This window comes from Neofelis nebulosa, chromosome 9, assembly GCF_028018385.1.
Source record: "Neofelis nebulosa isolate mNeoNeb1 chromosome 9, mNeoNeb1.pri, whole genome shotgun sequence".
Taxonomy (NCBI): domain Eukaryota; kingdom Metazoa; phylum Chordata; class Mammalia; order Carnivora; family Felidae; genus Neofelis; species Neofelis nebulosa.
This window is the reverse complement of record NC_080790.1, coordinates 22760809-22779184: the sequence shown is the minus strand read 5'-3', so window position 1 is coordinate 22779184 and position 18376 is coordinate 22760809. Positions and strand designations below refer to the sequence as shown.

General features: G+C 44.9%; 1 protein-coding gene across 4 annotated transcripts in view; it reads right to left on the bottom strand.

Moving 5' to 3' along the window:
* BABAM2 (BRISC and BRCA1 A complex member 2) overlaps nt 1–18376 on the bottom strand; it is a 401610-nt gene that overhangs the window by 85355 nt on the left and 297879 nt on the right. For all 4 annotated transcript variants that reach the window (XM_058682896.1, XM_058682897.1, XM_058682899.1 and 1 more), the window contains one exon: nt 971–1070. In XM_058682896.1, the coding sequence (XP_058538879.1) occupies nt 971–1070 (100 nt within the window). The remainder of the gene's footprint in view (nt 1–970; nt 1071–18376) is intronic.

Genomic DNA, 18376 nt, shown 5'->3' with positions numbered 1-18376 from the left:
CCAAGCCCACAGACTGCAGAGTTGCCAGATTTTAGGTTCTCTGACATTTAAAAACTAATACTGAAGACTCTGAAATATTATTGTACTTTTAAAATATTTCCTATATAGAGATGAGCCATCTTTTGAAAGAAAGAGACAAACAAAAGATTTATTTTCCAAGCCAATGTGAACAAGTCAATAGGGGCATAGAAAACAGTACTTTGGAACTTAAGTGAACTGAGTCAGTCCATGTAGAAGAAGAGAGTAAATCAGTATTGCTTGTGGATTAACACGTCCAGTATTTAGCTAAATACACTGGCTGGACATGAACGAGCAAATTCTTATGTTTTTTTAAAAGTATCTAACAATAGCCATTAACGTAAACTCAGCTACTTGGCAGTGTAATGGCTCATAAATGCAGCTCAGGGAAAGCTTTCGATAATCTGATGTGCTGGGTTATTGGACCGGCTGACCTGGAGATCTCACCCTGAGGAGCGGGGCTCTGGCAAACTGCTCCTGGACAGGACACGGACAATCAGGAACTCACTACTAAAAAGTGAGGTACAGAAAAACAGAAAGAGCTGAAGGCAGCTCTAGTGAATTACCTTGATGCTAGCCAGTGGCAACCGCCCCCCCCCCCAAAGCCATGCATGCATGCATCAGATAACTGGGAAATGGAGGAGTTCAAAGGTGAACGATCTAGCAAAAACTCAGGACACAAAGGAAATTTCAGAAGAAGGAGACAGAAGTTTAAAAGATGAAGATAAGGCTGGAGCAGGAGGTCAGAATCCTTAGAAAAGGAAGGAGGGTGAAGAACTAGGGAGAGAAACGGATGAGCTGTAATTCACAGTAAGAAAGGCCGACGTCAGGTGGAGACTGACTCTAAGATGGGGTGAAGAAGCTGGCGCCTGCACACAAGGCCGTGTAGGTGCCACGCTGGAGAGAGGAGCCTTACAAGGGGCGAGGGGAGGGTCAGGAGACTTGCTTTTACCTTGTTGGTGAGCAGGTGGCATACTTGAGGCACATAATCAATGAGACATCCTCCTCCTGGGAAAGCTGGGATATGAAGAGCTGAGGAGCCTCCAAGCGCACTGAAAGGACAAGAGGACAAGGGACACTTGTCTTAGGGCTCCGACAAGGTAGAAGTGGTACCCTCACAGACTTGGCTTCTCTTACCAAGGTCTGCCCACGAACCGCTTGGAATGATGACAACGGGAATATGGGCTTCGCTTTATGATTAGATTTATTTTAACCCACTTTGTTAATTCAGCGTGTTCGTGTTACCGATGAATAACAACGAATGATTCTGTCACACAAGAGTACAAATTAGCACATTCTGATTGGCATGGGTAAATGTCTTACCAATAGTAATGGGTTGGACCTAGTATGGAAACACATTTTTTTCATCCCCTTCGTTACGTGCCAGGCAAAGAGAAGTCAGAAGTCATTCCTTAAACCCCTGAATTGAACTGAACTGAGTTGCTGCAGCGCTCCCAACAGTGCACCAGAGGGACCAGTTCTGCCCTCACCAGCCTGGGGGCCCTGGGAAGCCTCCTTGGCCTTTAGCGTCCTCATGTTTAGTGTGAGGCAGGTGGCCTAGGACAGGGGCTGCAGACTCCAGGGTCTACCCGGCCCAGGTAGGTGATGGAAACGAGCACAGAGAACTGGAGTTTCTGCCCAGTGGAAAGGGCCCTCCACCCCTTCTCTTCAGCTGATCTCTGCCACGTGGGAACACAGGCCCGGTCTTATAGGAGCTCAATTTTTCACGTGAGGCCAGAAATCCAGAAATCCAGAAATCCAGAATAGTTAACGTCTCAAGTTTTAAACGGTGGCAACTAATTAAACACCTTCTGGAACACCATGCCGCCTGGTCCTGTGTCTCTGGACCAATATGGGTGGGAAGTCTGTAACTAGTCCAAGTCAACACTGACATCCAATCCATCTAAACAAGAAGGTACAGTCAAAAATCACCAAACCAAGCACTACGACACAACACGGATCCAGAAATAGTTTCCAGGTCCTGAGCAGTATACAGTTCGTATCTCATTCTTTTAAACTGTTCTTATTTTTTTTTAATGTTTATTTATTTTTGAGAGAGAGAGAGAAACAGAGTGCGAGTGGGGCAGGGGCAGACAGAGAGAGATACACACAGAATCCAAGGCAGGCTCCAGGTTCTGAGCTGTAAGTGCAGAGCCCGGTGCGGGGATCGAACTCACGAACTGAGATCATGACCTGAGCCGAAACTGGACACTTAACCGACTGAGCCACCCAAGCAGGCGCCTCTCGTAATCATCCAATCTTGATTTTATCTTCTTTTCTCTCTCAGTTTCCTTTGGTCCTAATTTGTTTTTCTTATTTGAAGTTTAGCTTAATGTGTAGGTTTTCTGCCGTAAGCCCCTTGAACCATCTCTGTAATATGATGGGGTGTAAAAAGACCCCTAAGATCTGTTAATGCTGTGATAATTCGTTAACCAAGTCCCCACAGTTACAAGGCAGTAAACGGAAGCAAAGTGCTTCACAATAACAGTCTAGAAAATCATTCCTAAATAGTTTAGAGCAGAAAGACTTAGCCGAGGGTTTGCGATACAGAGAACAATACACAGAACTACTGAAAGGGTTCCAGACCCAGCCTGTCTCCCTATTGACTACAGATTTCTGAAATTAATTTTTCTGGTAGGAATGAATATTTTGTTTATTTATTTATGGAATGAAAATGTCCCAACACACAAATAAAACCCCAGGTGATATGAGGAAGTCAACATCAGGTGGAAATATTTGCTGTTGACTTTTTTCTATTCAGATGATACCTAAAAAGCACAACAACTCTGACAACTGAGAAAATTATGAGACAGCATTTGACTAAGTATGACATTAATGAATCATCTACAGCCTGCAACCGCACAGAATCAGCAAGAACATCATTTCCGTTTGCTACTCTCAGAGCAGACACTGGCTTAGATTTACTCTAAACTCTGAAGAAGGCTAGGAAAATTCCTATGACTTCTTATGAACTGGAAGAAGGCTTTTTGTCCCCTCTTTTGTATGCAAATGTACACAGAGGGCACACTTCAAACCGGAAGGTTCTACTGGTTCCATTAGGATGGAAACTGATCCAGAAGAAAATTCTGTAGCACAAGAGTAACAAATCCAATATTTATATCCTGTAGTTACTGGGGGAAATATCTGTGTGACACAGAAAATACCAAGATCCAGCTTCTCGTTGCTTAGAGGAACAATCTTTGGCATGATAAAATTCCAAAAAATAATTTGAACAGTTTCCTGGAATTGATTATAATGGGCTTTGACTCGTATAAAATATTACAGGATAAGTTCTTAATCATTCATTAAATTGAATACAAAAAAATGAAAATAGTCTGTGGGTAATCCTCTAAACTTGAGACTCTCTCTGCTTCTGAAATACAGCCATTAAACCAAAATTACCTGTAATGATGGAAAGAAGCAGAGATGTGGAGAAATCCAAAGACCGTCTGCTTGGCCGCCAGGCCCGTCTCTCTCCACTCTGCTTCTGTGTTCATCGGGAACTAACACTTGTTGCTAGGTGCTTTCTCATGATCGAACTTAATCCTCCCCACAATTCAATGAGGTGACAATTATCAGTGTAATTTTACAGGTGAAGAAACTGAGGCTCAGAGAGCAGAAGAAATTTCCTTGGGTTCATTCACACAGCCAGAAAATGATAAAGTCAAGATCTGAGCTCAGACCTGCCTACTGCCAGAGTCCAGGCTGTTACTGCTGAATTCTGTGCCTCCCTGAGAGCAGGGGGCTTTTACTCTTGAAAGGGCTGCAGGGACGGGAAGAAACAGTGGGTCTGGCTACCAGTGAGTGGGACCAGGATTCCAGGGATGCTGTAGGGCTTCCAGAAGCACTCCGACTACCCCTGAAGCAGGCACTGTGTTGTACAGCCCACCATCTCTCCTGACATTCCTCCACACAGCAGCCCAGCAAGCATTCCTGTCGATTTTGTTCGTACTTCAGTCTCTCCCACCCCAACCACCAAACGACCAGATTCACTGGATCTCAGATGCGAGGAGCCACCCTCTCTGCCATGTCTCACTGTGGGTGACCGAGTTGGCTGCACAGGGTGAGCCTCAGTGAGTGAAGTGCTTCCGATACTACGAAGGATTGCTTTAAGTGAGAGTTTATTTTTAAAATGGCACTTACTGCAGCCTTTCTTTAACTCGGGAGTTCCTCAGCTTGGGAGGGTACTGAACCTGACTTCCAGCGTCACACACTGATAAGTGCTGCTGATTCATGTATAAATATCCGCCTCGTGGGTAAATATTTAACAGGTTTGCTATAGCCTGAATGCTGCCCTGATCATGCTCAATAAACAAAGTCAAGTGCCATGAAATAAAAAAGCTATTATGTTTTTAAAAGGTGCAAGATGGAGGTAAGGCCTTGTGATCTCTAATTATTTAATATTCATGAATCAAAAACTACTGGGTTGAGCACGTACAACAGAAGGCTCAGCCTGTGCAGATTCCAGGGCTCACGGAGCTCTTCCCAGGAAGGCAGGGCTGGCTGGAAAGGGCAGGGCTGGACCGGTTGGCTTAGCGGCGGGAAGGGGCTGAGGACAGGGTGAGAAGGGGGTGGAGGGGACCACTGCTGTTGATTCTTCTGATCTTCAGACCGGTGAGGTGAGGAAGCAGGGTACAAAGTGACGGAAAATCAACTACTGGGGGGGGGGGGGGCATCTCAGGTTGAAATTAGGAGGAGAAAGGGGTGAAGGGGCTGTTCTGATGAGAAAATACCATCTATCTCTTTATTGACTGAAATGCGCCATGAAATTAGCTGATAATTCTTAGAACTGAAACTGAATCTGTGGATACAAATTAGAAGGACAAGACCAGAGTCTGAGAAATCTGTCCAACAATGGAGTTGAATAGACCAAAAGGTAGCCAGAAAAGCATTTCCAGGTCCGTCTCACTGGATGTAAAAGTCAAATACAAGAACTGTCTGTGTTAAATGTATTGATACAATGGTTTTCCATGCAAATACAGCCAAGAGAGCCCTTTGTGAACCTGGCTCTGTCTGCAAATACTCAGAGCACTTCTAATACTGAAGACTTGACTTGGCTACAGTGCAACAACACAAAGGAAATACTTTTGAGCATTTTGACATGGAAAAATGCAGGGAGTCAGCCTGTCTGAAGGCCTGACTTGGGACGATGGGGTTTGATTTTAACCCATTATGGAACAGTAACTCTTCCTCTCCACGTGGGGTTTTACCTTACTAGCCCGAGCAAAACATGACTTGGCACTGGAGAAAGCAAGAAGGGCCAGTGGTTTTCAATTATAATTCTTGCTTCTGCCAAGTTTGTTCTGCTTGGTTCTATTCAATGCTCCCATCAGTGCAGTGGGGTAACACTCCTCTCAAAAAGACCCCTCTCTCTCAAGGGAGAAATAACAATCACAATCACGTTAATATTAAAATAGCACCAAGCACTCCAAGAGAGACTTCATTCTAAACCGCCTCCTCTTGGAACATGCTGTGGTCAAGGGTTATGTCAAGGCCCTTCAGAGACACTTGGCTCAGCGTTATCATCCAGCTTTTGCCTTTGGATGGGATTCCGAGGGAGAGGACATTGCCTCCTCCACAATATGATTCTGGGGAGTGTTGGAGGGTCAAGCACTGACGTGGGGAACTTCCAGGATGTCAGATGGACACAAGCTGCCACTAAGCCCCAAGGCTAAGAGACATCCTAAGGAAAGGTGAGCCTTCAATTCAATTCAACAAACACTAACTGTATGCCTAACTGTGTTTAAGGACTTTAGTTTCCCATTCTGGATATGTGATTAGGGCACCACTGCTAATTCCCTTCACGGTAGAGAGGTGCCAGGGAACCTCAAGAATCTGGAGCACTCTATAATGCCAGAGTATGTTTTCTGGTGGCCCGCCAGGAGGGCCATTACAGCAAAACAGAAGTCACTGGTATTTATTGAGTATCCACTTTTGCCAGGCACCCTACCAGGCACTTCACTATCTCTAAACCTCATAACAGCCCGGCCAAGTGGACCTAATGAGTCCAATTTACAGAAGGGGAAACCAAGGGTCTTAGGGTCTAAGTATCTTTCCAAGGTTACCCGGGCAAGCGAGCCGCAGAGTCTTCTTGGTTCCAAAGTCTACGTCCTTTTTCATCAGAAATTCTTTCATACAAAGAGGTGTGAGAAATTTGAAACTCTCACCCCCCTATGTCCTGAAACAGCAGTGTAAGTGGCTGAAATTATCCTCAAAAAAGCTTGTATCATGAAACTCATCACTGTGCCATCTCACTTGTTCTTAAGATATCATATGTCACAACAAGTTAACTTGCAGGATAGAGAAAAAAAGTCACGTATAGCTTCTGAAAACCCACAAGCACACAAATAGTACATTAAGGAGAGACCCTGGTTTATTTGTTTGTTGTTCCCAACGGGATTTTCTTGTTTCCTAGCAAAGCATTTTCTAGTGCTATTGTTAGTTCTTGCCTCATTTCATAGATTCAACTCTGAGCCGTCTCAAGAATCTCTGGATACCTCAGTTAAACAAAATCAGGGTATAATTCAAAATAAATAAAAAAAAAATCTCAGCAAGTATAACAGGAGAAAACAGAGATCACAGAGACAAGTTTACAAGTAGAAGAAAACATGGGGAGTCAAACTGGATGAGGGGTTCACTGAGCACCAATGGAGGGCTGGCCATACTACATTTGTGACTAACCCAATGTTTCTATTCAGCATAAATCAGGTCTTTATTAGAGTACTGTATTCCATTTCTTGTTTCCCATTTTTAGAGGGACATATGAAAATGGAAATGTTCTGAGACAATGACAAATATGACTGAATACTTAGAAAATGTCCCTCTGGAGGAGAAGTGTAAAAAGAAGCTGAAATTGTTAAGTAAAATTATTTAGAAGGTTACAGAATTATTAAATAGAGTAACTTAAGAATGTGAAGACATACTATATGGGCAATTTGAATCAGTGGTTCCTTGCTTGGGCACCGTATACATGAAGAGTTTAAAATATGACGGATTTCGTTGGTACAGTGAGTGAACTTTCCACAGGACGAAGAGGGAATAATAGGTCCATCTGAGAAGCGGTAGGTGTCAGGCACTCTACTCAGTGGCCTCCTATATGTCATCAACTCTGCTTCACACCAAGCTGCGCCAGAAGCGTTATCCCATTTTACAGACGGGAAGGCCGGAGCTTAGAGAAGTTCCGGAACCTCTCCAAGGTCACATATATAGTAAATGGCAGAGTCAACTAAATCCAGGCGTCTCTGACCTAAATCTACCCCACCCTCAGGTTATCACTTCTGCGATTTCTGAATCCCTGTCTGCAGACCAGATATCGGTTCCACGTGTATCAGCTTTATCGGGCTCCTTCTGGCTTGGGTGGTTCAGGCAGACGCCTGGGTTGACTGAGCCACTGAGGCTGCTTCCAGGAACATTTATTCAACTGCTTCAGGTACCTGAAGAAGCAGTTAAGGCCTTTTTCATCGTAGGCAAGCGAACCCCAGGAAACCCAGAAGCACTCTTGAGGGCCGGAGGACACGATGGGCAGTTTCAGCAGATAGGAGGCGGCACGCAAGCCAAGAGACTTCACGCTTACAAAAATACAAAAGATGGAATATGGTGATTGCAGACAGAACATGTCTCACGACATGAAAGCTAACCAAGTTTTTGTTCGGAAATGTGTTTTTTAAGTTTGTTAACATCTTTAAAAAAGCCTTCAAGGGACGGTAATCTTAACAGCTGTCCACCATCAGGATTCTGTTAGCATGTGGAAAAGCATTTAAAGTAAATCCCCCAAAACAACAACGGACTCGGCAGATGTTGTATTAAGATTTGGTCTGAACTACTTACAGTGATGCCTGGCCACACGAGACGTGAACAGACCAGGCAAAAGAAAAGCTTTCTCCCTCTTGCCTTTTGATCCCTCGCCGCGTATCTGCAGTTGACTGCACCACAACTTCTTTAAGAAATGGAACTATTTTCAAAGACCAGTCATCAGGAATGTGTAAAGTGACTATGAGTTTGTTATAAATTTACAACCCTGAGGTTCCAATGAATGGCTTTACCACTCTGCTATTACACAGGCAGAGGTTCCTCTTCCTATGGTGTACTTTTATAACATATTTACTGCGAAAAGTTCAATACCTACATGTATCACATCGTGACACTGTATGCTTTGAATATCTTACAATTTTGTCAAGTATACATCAATAAAGCTAGTAAAACATCAGCGCACACCACAGTTACCCTCGACTATACCCTCGACTAAACCCACAAGCATTTTTACAACTCCCTCATGGCACGCTGGTTTTAATGATGGTCAATGGCAGACACAGAGAACGAGGGGGGAAAAATGCCTCTGCCTGGCCAGGGCAGAGAAGGGTATCCACCTGATTCCTGTTTACTGTTAGTCACTAAAGGCTCAGGCACATAAACAGCATTAGGCAACTTCATGTGCACATTACTGGTCTCTGTGCTCAAAGAGCTAATCTGTAGAAGCTGCAGCTGGGCTTGCCCACACAAAATCAAGCAGAGATACCAGAAGATGAGATTAGCCAAGGTGCCAGAACATAACACTTTACAATTTGTTTCCAAAGTGCTCATTTTTTTTTTTTTTTTTACAACAGCCTTACAAAGTAGGTAGGAAGTGTTGTTATACCCATTATAGAGATAAGAAGACTACGACTTGAGATGGGGGACTTGCCCAAGGTCTTAAAGCTGGAAACCCTGAAAATGGGATCGCGATCTTTTCTCTGCACTACTAGTTGTCATGATTGTGTGAGAATAATCTGGGGAGCCTGTTAAAAACTCAGATACCCAGGCATCACCCCAGAGAAGCTGATTTATTAGGTTCAGCAGGTCTGAGATGGGACCCTGGAATCTGCATTTTAAGATTCTCTAACGGATGTAGGTGCAGGCGGTCCTCACACCACTGCTCTGTACATGATGCTGAGGATGCACAACTGGGACTGAGAATGTGGAAGGTGCAGGAAAAGCAAACTTGCACCCCATCCCTGGTGCATTAGGTCACTGACAATTTGAAAGGCACTGCAGACAAGAAGGTGAAGAAAACCTAGACATGCTCTCAAGGACTTTAAGGCTTAGCGTGGAAGTAGAATATGTTTCTGGAAACAACTAGAAAAGGGTGATTAGCACTGAGTTTACACATGGACAAAAGGCAGTGTAGTTACCTGCAGGTAACCAGAAGGCAAGACAGAGGAGCAGTGAAATCAGGACTAGGCCGGAAGTAAGGACAGAGATTCTACTTTACAAGAAGGCAAGGCACAAGATCAAAGGCCAGGGACTGTGCAGACAGCAGACCGTGGGGCCTGGACCACAGCGAACAGCTTCTGCCCCTATGAGAAAAGCGTATGTCATACTTCAGCTACTGCTGAAAGGGCATCTGTCTGGAGGAGGTAAGAAGAGACAAGAGTAGATCCTGGTGCATGCAAGTGGTGACCTGGGCAGGAAAGAAAATTAGAGGTTAAGAAAGAACTTCTGTTTAGTCACAGAGTGAGAGATGTCCTGGAGATAAGGAAACCTCTGAGGTTGGATAATGAACCTCATTGCTTAACGTAACTCTTTTACACTGACAACTTCCAAACTTATACTCTAGTCCAGACCTTTCCTCAACTAGGGACTCAGCCAACCGCTTACTCCATGCCTCTGCCTGGATGTCTCAAGGGCACTTCCAACTCAACCCGCACAAGCAAACCCTGGCTGCAAACCTCCTGCTCCTGCCCTCAGCCCTTTGCAGCCAATGGCAGCTCCAGCCTACTGGCTCCCCAGTCATCCTTGACTCTTCTCCCTCACATTCCACATTCAGTCAGCCTTGTCCAATCTCCCGTACCTTCTCATCTGGATTCCTGCCCCCATGGGTAAGCCGGGGCTGCTCCTACCTCAGTGTTTCTGCCTCGGACACGTGGCCAGTCCTTCTGGTCTTTTCTCTGCCTGGAACACTCTTCCCAGCCGTCTGCAGGGCCTGCTTCCTCACCCGCTTCAGGTCTTACTCAGATATCACCTTCTTAGTAAGGCTTCTTGAACAACCTATTTAAAACAAGCCACCTCCAGCCCAGGTATCTCCTCATCTTTGTTTTACCTGCTCTATGGCCTATATGTCCATAAAACGTTCTATATACTGTATCTGTTTACCGTCTCCCCCCACCACCCTTCACTAGAATGGGGACTTCTGTCTGTTTTGGTCTGTTTTGGTCCCTGCTGTTACACCAGAAACAAAGAATAGTGCCAAGTTCCTAGTAGGCACTCAATAAATATTTGTGGTACTAAAGTCAAATGAATGTAGGGAAAGATACAGGAGTCAAATTTCCAAAATGGATATTAAAAGTCAGTAAAACGTATACATATTTTCTGAAATAGTCATTATGAAAAGGAAGGTTTCAAGGGTCCGGGACAGGGGTCGTCAAACTTGGTCAGTAAAGGGCCAGGCAGTAAATGGTGTCGGCTCTGTGTCCATAACATCTCTGTTGCAACTACTCAACTCTGACGCCACGGCATGAAAGCAGCCGTTGACAATTTGTAAACGAATGACGCAGCTGTGCTCCAACGAAATTATTCAGAGCCACTGAAATGTGGATTTCATACCATTTTTACAAAGTACAAAATATTATTCTTTAAGTGCTTCTCTAGCCATTTTAGAAATGTAAACCATCTTTCTTAGCTCACGAGCCAGACAAAGTAGGCTGTAGTTTGCGGACTCTTGATCTAGGATCCTAGGTCATTTGACAGTTCTAGGGGTGCTGAGGAGAAGTATATATATCCAAGAAGAAATAGAGCCGAAAAGATGTGGATCAGGTTAGCAAAATTGAAAAGAAGCCCCTTTGGTCAAACCTCTTACCAACCATATTCGACCAGCAGGGAAACCACAAGCATTAGTCTTTCTCAGGCGAGGGTGAGGTGGACGTTAAGCAGCAACTCGTGCGCTGTGGGAGTTTCATAATGACACTGGATTGGAACACTGTGCAAGAGAGCTATTTATATGATCTCAAATGAAGCTTGAGGCATATTCTGGTGCTTTCTACGTCTATGCTAGGTGAAAAAGCTGCCTACAAAAGCCTTCCTCCCACCCAAAATACTAGCTGTTAGTTGGTGACTGATCCTCAGAAATATTAAGATGAATCATATATGCTCTTTTCACAGCGCAAAAAGAGATAATTTTAAAACTCAGAAAATGTCACTTTGGGTAGTCACAAACCGTACAATTAGAAAAGCTGCCCAGCCTGAAAATTGTAAATAAATAAAATCCTGTTCTTGCATGGAAACATTTTCCTCATTTAGATTCCAATGCTTGTCTTAGGACTTGCCTCCGAGGTTGGCTGGTGTTAAAACGTGTTCAGTCCCATAATCTGATGATGGAAGGCAGCCTTTGTTCTCCACCCCTCTTCCCTGGGGCCCTCCCCAGCTAACGCTGCTGCCCTTGGTAACCCCCGGCACTCAGCTCGGACTTGTGCCGTTCTTCTCACCTACAGGCAGCTTGTGGCCTCCCTGTCTCCTGCTCTGGGTTGGCCTGAGAGGTGCCAGCTGACAGCGGGCTCAGTCTGGACCCAAGCACAGGGCAAGGAATCCCACGTTTCTTTCTTCTTCCTGCTTGGAGAAACAGGTATTTCTGTCTTTGATCCCTAAGCTCTGCTTTCTTTCTCTTGTTACTAAACAGCTCACTCCCTATCTCCTCCTGGCCCCTCCCTTGCCCTTTTCTGCAACATCATCACTTTTACACACTGCACCGTTTGGCACACGAGAAGGAGGGACCACATCAAATAAAGGAATGCAACCGCAAAAGCTGCCTGGAGAGGGAAGGCCTCGGATTTTTTTTTTTTTTTTTTTTTGTCAATTTACCGTTTTTGGACTTGTTCTCCCATAATCAAATCCTCCCTATCGTGTTAACAATGTGGTAGTGTGTCAATACATTGGAATTTTGCTTCCATCAGCAACCCAGAGCTTAATAGGAAAATGAAGCAATGAAATGCTGGTCTTACTGCTAACCTTAGGCCTGGCCTGTACTCAGGATGAGGATGTTGGCTTCTTGACGGTATGCGGGCCAAACCTTCAACGCTTTGTGAGAGCTCAGGGTTGTCGGCAGAGGCCTAAGCCAGCGTCTTGGGCATTGTATGGGCATGCTTCTGCCATCACAAGAGGGACACTCACTCCGAGTACACTGACTGAAGCATGAAACACCCCCAATTTTTGTAAGCCAGACAAAGTTTAGACGGAATTCACCTGCAGGGATTTAAAAGGCATTTGGCGGGGGCAGGGAGAGGCAGGAGAATAGTCTGGGTAGATGAAATGGACCTACAATTTAGCAATAAAAAGTAACAAAATAGTCAATCTCAATAAATAAATGACCTGTTGAGCTGAGTGGCAGCAATTCCTGGGTCTGGCTCTGGGACACGCTCACGTCCAGAGTTATCACAAAAGGGATTGTGTAAAGTTCAAGTGTTGTTTTGTTCTTGTTTTAAATTAAAAACACATGTGGGGCGCCTGGGTGGCTCAGTCGGTTAAGCATCTGACTGGGGCTCAGGTCATGAGCTCACGGTTCATGAGTTCAAGCCCCATGTTGGGCTCTGTGCTGACAGCTCGGAGCCTGGAGCCTGTTTCGGATTCTGTGTCTCCCTCGCTCTCTGCCCCTCCCCCACTCTCACTCTGTCTCTGTCTCAAAAATAAATAAACATTAAAAATAAATAAATTAAGTAATTAAAAACACGTGTCCAACACATAAACTATTTACGGATAACAATGAGATGCCACAATTCCAAAACTTTTGCAAGTCACTATTTCATTCCCTCAGGATATATGTGTTATAGTTAATGTTTAACAACAGCCAGTGAATAATATTCATCATAAATGAAAACACCAGTTAGAGGCTGAATACTTTTGATGTAGTGATTTTATCTTTTGTGACTAACTTGGTAAACTAAATTGTCCATAACATGCAGGTAAGTTAAGTATTTCGGTTGTTATTTTGGTTTGGTTCACATGGAAAAGGCACATGCCATTTTGGTTAATGTTGGAAATTAGCTTATTCCTTTTTTTTTTTTTTTTTAAGTTTATTTATTTATTTTGACGGGGGAGGGGCAGAGAGAAAGGGAGACAGAGAATCCCAAGCAGGCTCCATGCTGTCAGCACAGAGCCCGACGCGGGACTTGATCCCACGACCCTGAGATCATGACCTGTGCCCACAAGAGTCAGATGCTTAAACAGCTGAGCCACCCAGACACCCCAAGAAATCAGCTTATTCTTGAACACCCTCTACAGCATATATAAACAGTCGACAGACAAGCCAGTAGGCAGTGATTCTCCACCTTCATCCGCCCCAGCACACACACATACTGTGGTATCCCTCCAGCGATTCTCTTGGAGAGAAGGGAAGGTGGAGAAGAAAAAAATATCTCTTCTCTCATCCCCATTCTAGGGTAGAATCTAGAATCTAGAATCTCAGGGTGAAGAAATGTGTGATTTGAATAAAACAAAACAAAACACCTTGCAGCTGCTTCCGGTATGAACTAATAGCACAGATTTTCCAACTGCCCCCAACCCAACATGAGAATCACTGTACTGAACACACAGAAGGAGAAGTCTTCTATCCTCAGGAGTGGAAGATCTTCTCAGCTTGCGGGCAAAATCACATTGGTCTTCCAATGTTGGCAGCATCCGGCCCAGCCCCGGCTCCACCTTTACGAGCCAAATCACCCACGTCATTCCGGACGTCCACCGATTTTCTCGCCGCCTTTCTAGCTCCTCCTCCCCACCGCAATGCCACGGCTGCCCGCTGTGACCGAGAGTATGATAAAATCAAGGCAGTGGATGCAGAGGAGCGGGAACCGCAGGCCACTGCTTGCTGAGAAGCACGCCCTCTACTCCGCTGCCACGGCAGAGATGCCTCGCCCCGCTGCCAGCTACTGCCCCAGGAAATGCCCACAGGTGTGCACACAGGATGTCACCAGCGCACCAAAGCACGACACAGACACCTGATGGGAGTACTGCCCCCCTCCACAGAACCCTCCATCCTCCCCGCCCCCAGGGCGGCATGCTCCGGAAGTCACCTGGGAAGCAGAGGGGGCCATTTTCTGGAGCACACTGGGGACAGGGAGGACAGGAAAAGATGACGGAGAAGGGAATCTGCAGACATGAGGGTTGAGCAGGCTATGCGCACCATCGGAATTCTAACAGAAACAACACGCATTCAGTAGATGCTCATCATGTAAAAAGCATTTTATCTTATTAAATAAATTGTTTACGTACTAATGGAGAAAGTGGGAGTTCAGTTCTGTTAATACCCATCTGGCAGAACCGGGAGCCTGTTTCTGAGTATCACAATTTACTCACCTGTGTCTTTCACTTAAAAAAAAAAAAAAAATATATATATATATATATATATATCTATGTATCTATATATCTATATATCGATATATCTATATATAGATACATAGATATATATGTATATATATATAGAGATCTATATATAGATCTCTATATATATATATCTCCATTGGTTTAAGCACTATTTTTATCAAATTCTCTAAAATAGATTATTCAAAACAGCCATGCCAGTCAACAAGGGCCTGCACACTCCTGGGCCAAGATTGTGGGGCAGGACTGAGGAGATGCAGCAGGGGCCCAGGCAGCTCTGGGAAGTCTGGGCTTGTGGGGTGCTTGCTTACCCCACAAGGCAGGTGCGTTTGCTTTCTTCAACCCCGTGGCACAGACACAAGAAAGGTTTAGTCAGGCAGGGAATGGGTTCTGGTAAATGCAGACAAGGAGAACGCCAACTTAATTGGCCAAATATAATTGAGTTTGGCCTAATAATTTGTTTATTGAAACTTTCGTGACTGCTGCAGAATTATGATTTTCTTCTGGTTTCAAAACTGAAACATTATTAAAAGAGCAATATTAATAGCAGACAGGGGAATGCAAACACAACTTACCTAAAAAGTTGGGTGGCTGAACCACAGCCACCGAGTCCTGACTCTGTAGCACAACTGCATCACTGGCATCAACGGACCCGAAGCAATTTCACCCAGACTCACATGGAAGAAGAACATGCTGACCAGACCTCTTGGTGTAAGGAGGCAGGTGCAGACACTCTTAACTCTCAGGAGTCCTGGTACTTTCCCCAGCTAATAATCCCACAGATGTCTGTGGACATTTACAGTCTTTGAGGAGAAAGGCAGGGAGGGGTCCACAACTTCCAGGCCGTCTGGCAAACCCTGAGCATCGAAGTCTGCAGGGCTCAGCAGTCCACCCCTGCCACTCGGCCACTCAGAGGAAAGGCCCCAGGCTCACATCAGTGTCCCTCTCTCTCAATCAGACCGAGAAGGTTTCTCAGTATGAGCTGTGGCAAACGGAGAACAACTCACTTCCGTGCGTGCTTCCTCATTTCGCTAGGAATGAACAGGGGCTCAGGGTCACTTCAGAGCAGGGGGAGCCCTGAAGCTCACTCATATCACCTCCTCAAACTCGAGCTGCAGCCATGCTCATCACCTGAGCAGCAAACGCTCTAACTGTCCTCCAGACTCAACACATGACTTGGGCATATTCAGAGACAGGAGCCTCCTTAGAAGGGTGAGGACTGAGCCAGTGCTCAGAGAGAATGTATGGCTCGTTCACACAGGTAGAACCAAATCACAAACGTAAGCAGGTTTCAAAGGGAAACATCCGCTGACCGAGGAGCTGAATACATTGGAGAGAACCTTCCGGTGGAGTACAACGTACCCACTGGGAAGAATGACAGTGACCTATAGGTCATGGTTTAGAAAAATGACCATGATATATTGTTAAAAGAAAAAGCACGTTGCAGAATGGTATGTAATAGATGACACCATTTTTACGTCTAAATTAAAACAGCAACAACAAAACCCCAAGCTGAGCTAATAGGGACAACAGTTTGAAAACACTACATCCACATATCGTGTATTTCCTAGTAAGTCATATTTCCCCTCTCCCTTTTCATTGAGGTGAAAGCTTGAGGCTCACTGTCCCGAGGAAGAGGGTGGTCCCACATAGGTCAGCGTTGGCCCCAGCATGGGGAAGAAGAAGGGTGGACACATCACTGGGGAGCACATCCCCCAGACAGAAACGGAAAGACACAGAGGCAGAAAGGGGACAGAGTCAGAGAGAACAGGGGCTTCCGGAGCATCTCAGAGGCCTTCTTTGGGCCTCTGAGGGGACAGAGAGCAATAGAGTGAGAACACAAACCAGTGGTGGTGGAGAGACAGAAATTCTAGATTAACGGAGGGAAATCCAACTGACAGGGGTTTTTAATTCCACTGCCCACTTGGGAATGAAGAGATCATGATGTTGAGTAACTTCCAGGGTAAGGGGGAGCTATTGTAGGACAAAATGAAGACATTTTACCATGTATACTTTGTTCTTTGGTGGTACTGGAATTGGTATTGGTGGCTATAACTGGCACATACTACCTCGGTAGTAGGGAGAAAAAGAAAGAAAGACAGAGAAGCCAAGGTATAAAAATAAGTGAATGTAAAGCATAGAAGGTGTTGAACTTGGTGAGCAAAGGCGTAATGGGAAGGGCAATGGCCAACCAAATGGATGAAGTACCTGAGAGGTGTGCAGAGTATTTACATAGTTTAGTTCCAGGGTTGGGACCCTAAAATCCCAAGGGCTTTGGGGTTCTACATTATTGATCTAGATTCTACTACTGTCAGAAGATCAGTAACGACAGGTACCACATACCGAGCACTTTCCATGCGCCAGGAGTTGTACTGAAAGCTTTCATTCATTAGCTTTCTTTACTCCTTATAAGAGACCTATGAGGTTGACATGTTCTACAGATACACAGTAAGGCGTGGCAGGTTGGGTAACTGACTCTGTTAACTCATCCAGTAAATGAAAGACACTGGGTTGAATCGAGCCATTCAATTCCCGAAGCCATGTATTTCACCATTGCTCGAAACCCTGTCTCGCACCACAGACCATCTGGCCGTGGGGGCTCTAGTGATCACTTAGTTTTCTTGGTATTGTCTTCTTATATGCACAGTGAGGATGGGGCCAACCACTCTCAAATCCCCCTTGGTTCTCTCGTTATCTCCTGGTCTAGTGCAGTGATGTACACAGGAAGGTAGTTTTTTTGGGTTCAGAACCCTAGAAGCCTGTCTTATTAAAGAAAGCTTTAGAAATCCTGGAACAACTGAGAGATCCAATCTCAGCATATAAACTTTCTTGGCACAAAATTTAAAAAAAAGTGAAAGCACATGATTAAGAGACAGGCGTGCTAGGTGCTGTGAAAAGGGAGGGTGCTCCATGCGGGAAGTAGGAACTCTGAGCCATGCCTGTCCCCCATATGTGCTTTCTCACCAGCCCTGCATGCATGGAAGTTCCTACAGCCAATAGTACCACAGTTTCAGTTTGCAACAGGGACACCTGGACACTAAGCCCTCCATGCTTGTGTGGTTTCTCCGCAGCCTGCCCAACCCTTCAGGAACTGTGACTGAGGCCCTGTTAATACTCTATGTTCTTCTCAGCCCCTGCTCCTGACTATAAGCCTATTCCTTTTAACAAAATATGAAACAATCTCTCACTGAACAGTTTCTTTGCTTGTAATTCTCTGCCTGATGTCTTTTTCTGATTAAACAGAAGCAAGTTCCTAGCACAAGCCTTGAACAGGGTTAGGCATTTGTGACAGGCAGAATAATGGCAGAATAATAGGCAGAATAGTCTTCAGAACCTGTGAATATGTTACCTTACATGGTAAAACGGACTTCCCAGAAGGTTAAAGACCTTGACATAATTATCTTGCATTACCTGGCTGGGCTTGATCTAATCACATGAGTCCTTAAAAGCAGAAGAAGGAAACAGAGGAGTAAATAAGAGACGTGCCACCAGAAGGGACAGGAAACACTGGAAGCAAGACGGACCTGTTGCTGGCTCTGAAAATGGAGGAGGATGGCCACAAGCCAAGGGAGGCAGGCAGCCCACAGAAGCCGGGAAAGATCACTGGGTGATCTCCAGCAAGGACACCGGATTCTTCCAACAACCCAAGTGAACACAGGGGCAGATTCTCCACTAGATTCTCCAGAAAGGAATACGGCTCCCTACCACCTTGATTTTAACCCAGTGAAACTTACACTGAACTTCTGACCTACAGAACTGTAGGACAATAAATCTGTGTTGTTTTAAGCTGCTAAAATTGCAGTGATCTGTTACAGCAGTAACAGAAATCTAATACAGCACTCCAAACAATCCTTTTTTTGGAGACGGGGTTATCTTTCTTTATGCAACAAAATAATGATAGCAATGGCATATGCCCCACTGAATAAAACAGAATCAGTAATACAAATAGATACAAATAGACAAATACGAATTTTCTGATACAAAGAGGTAAATGGGTACATAAACACACAAGGGCAGC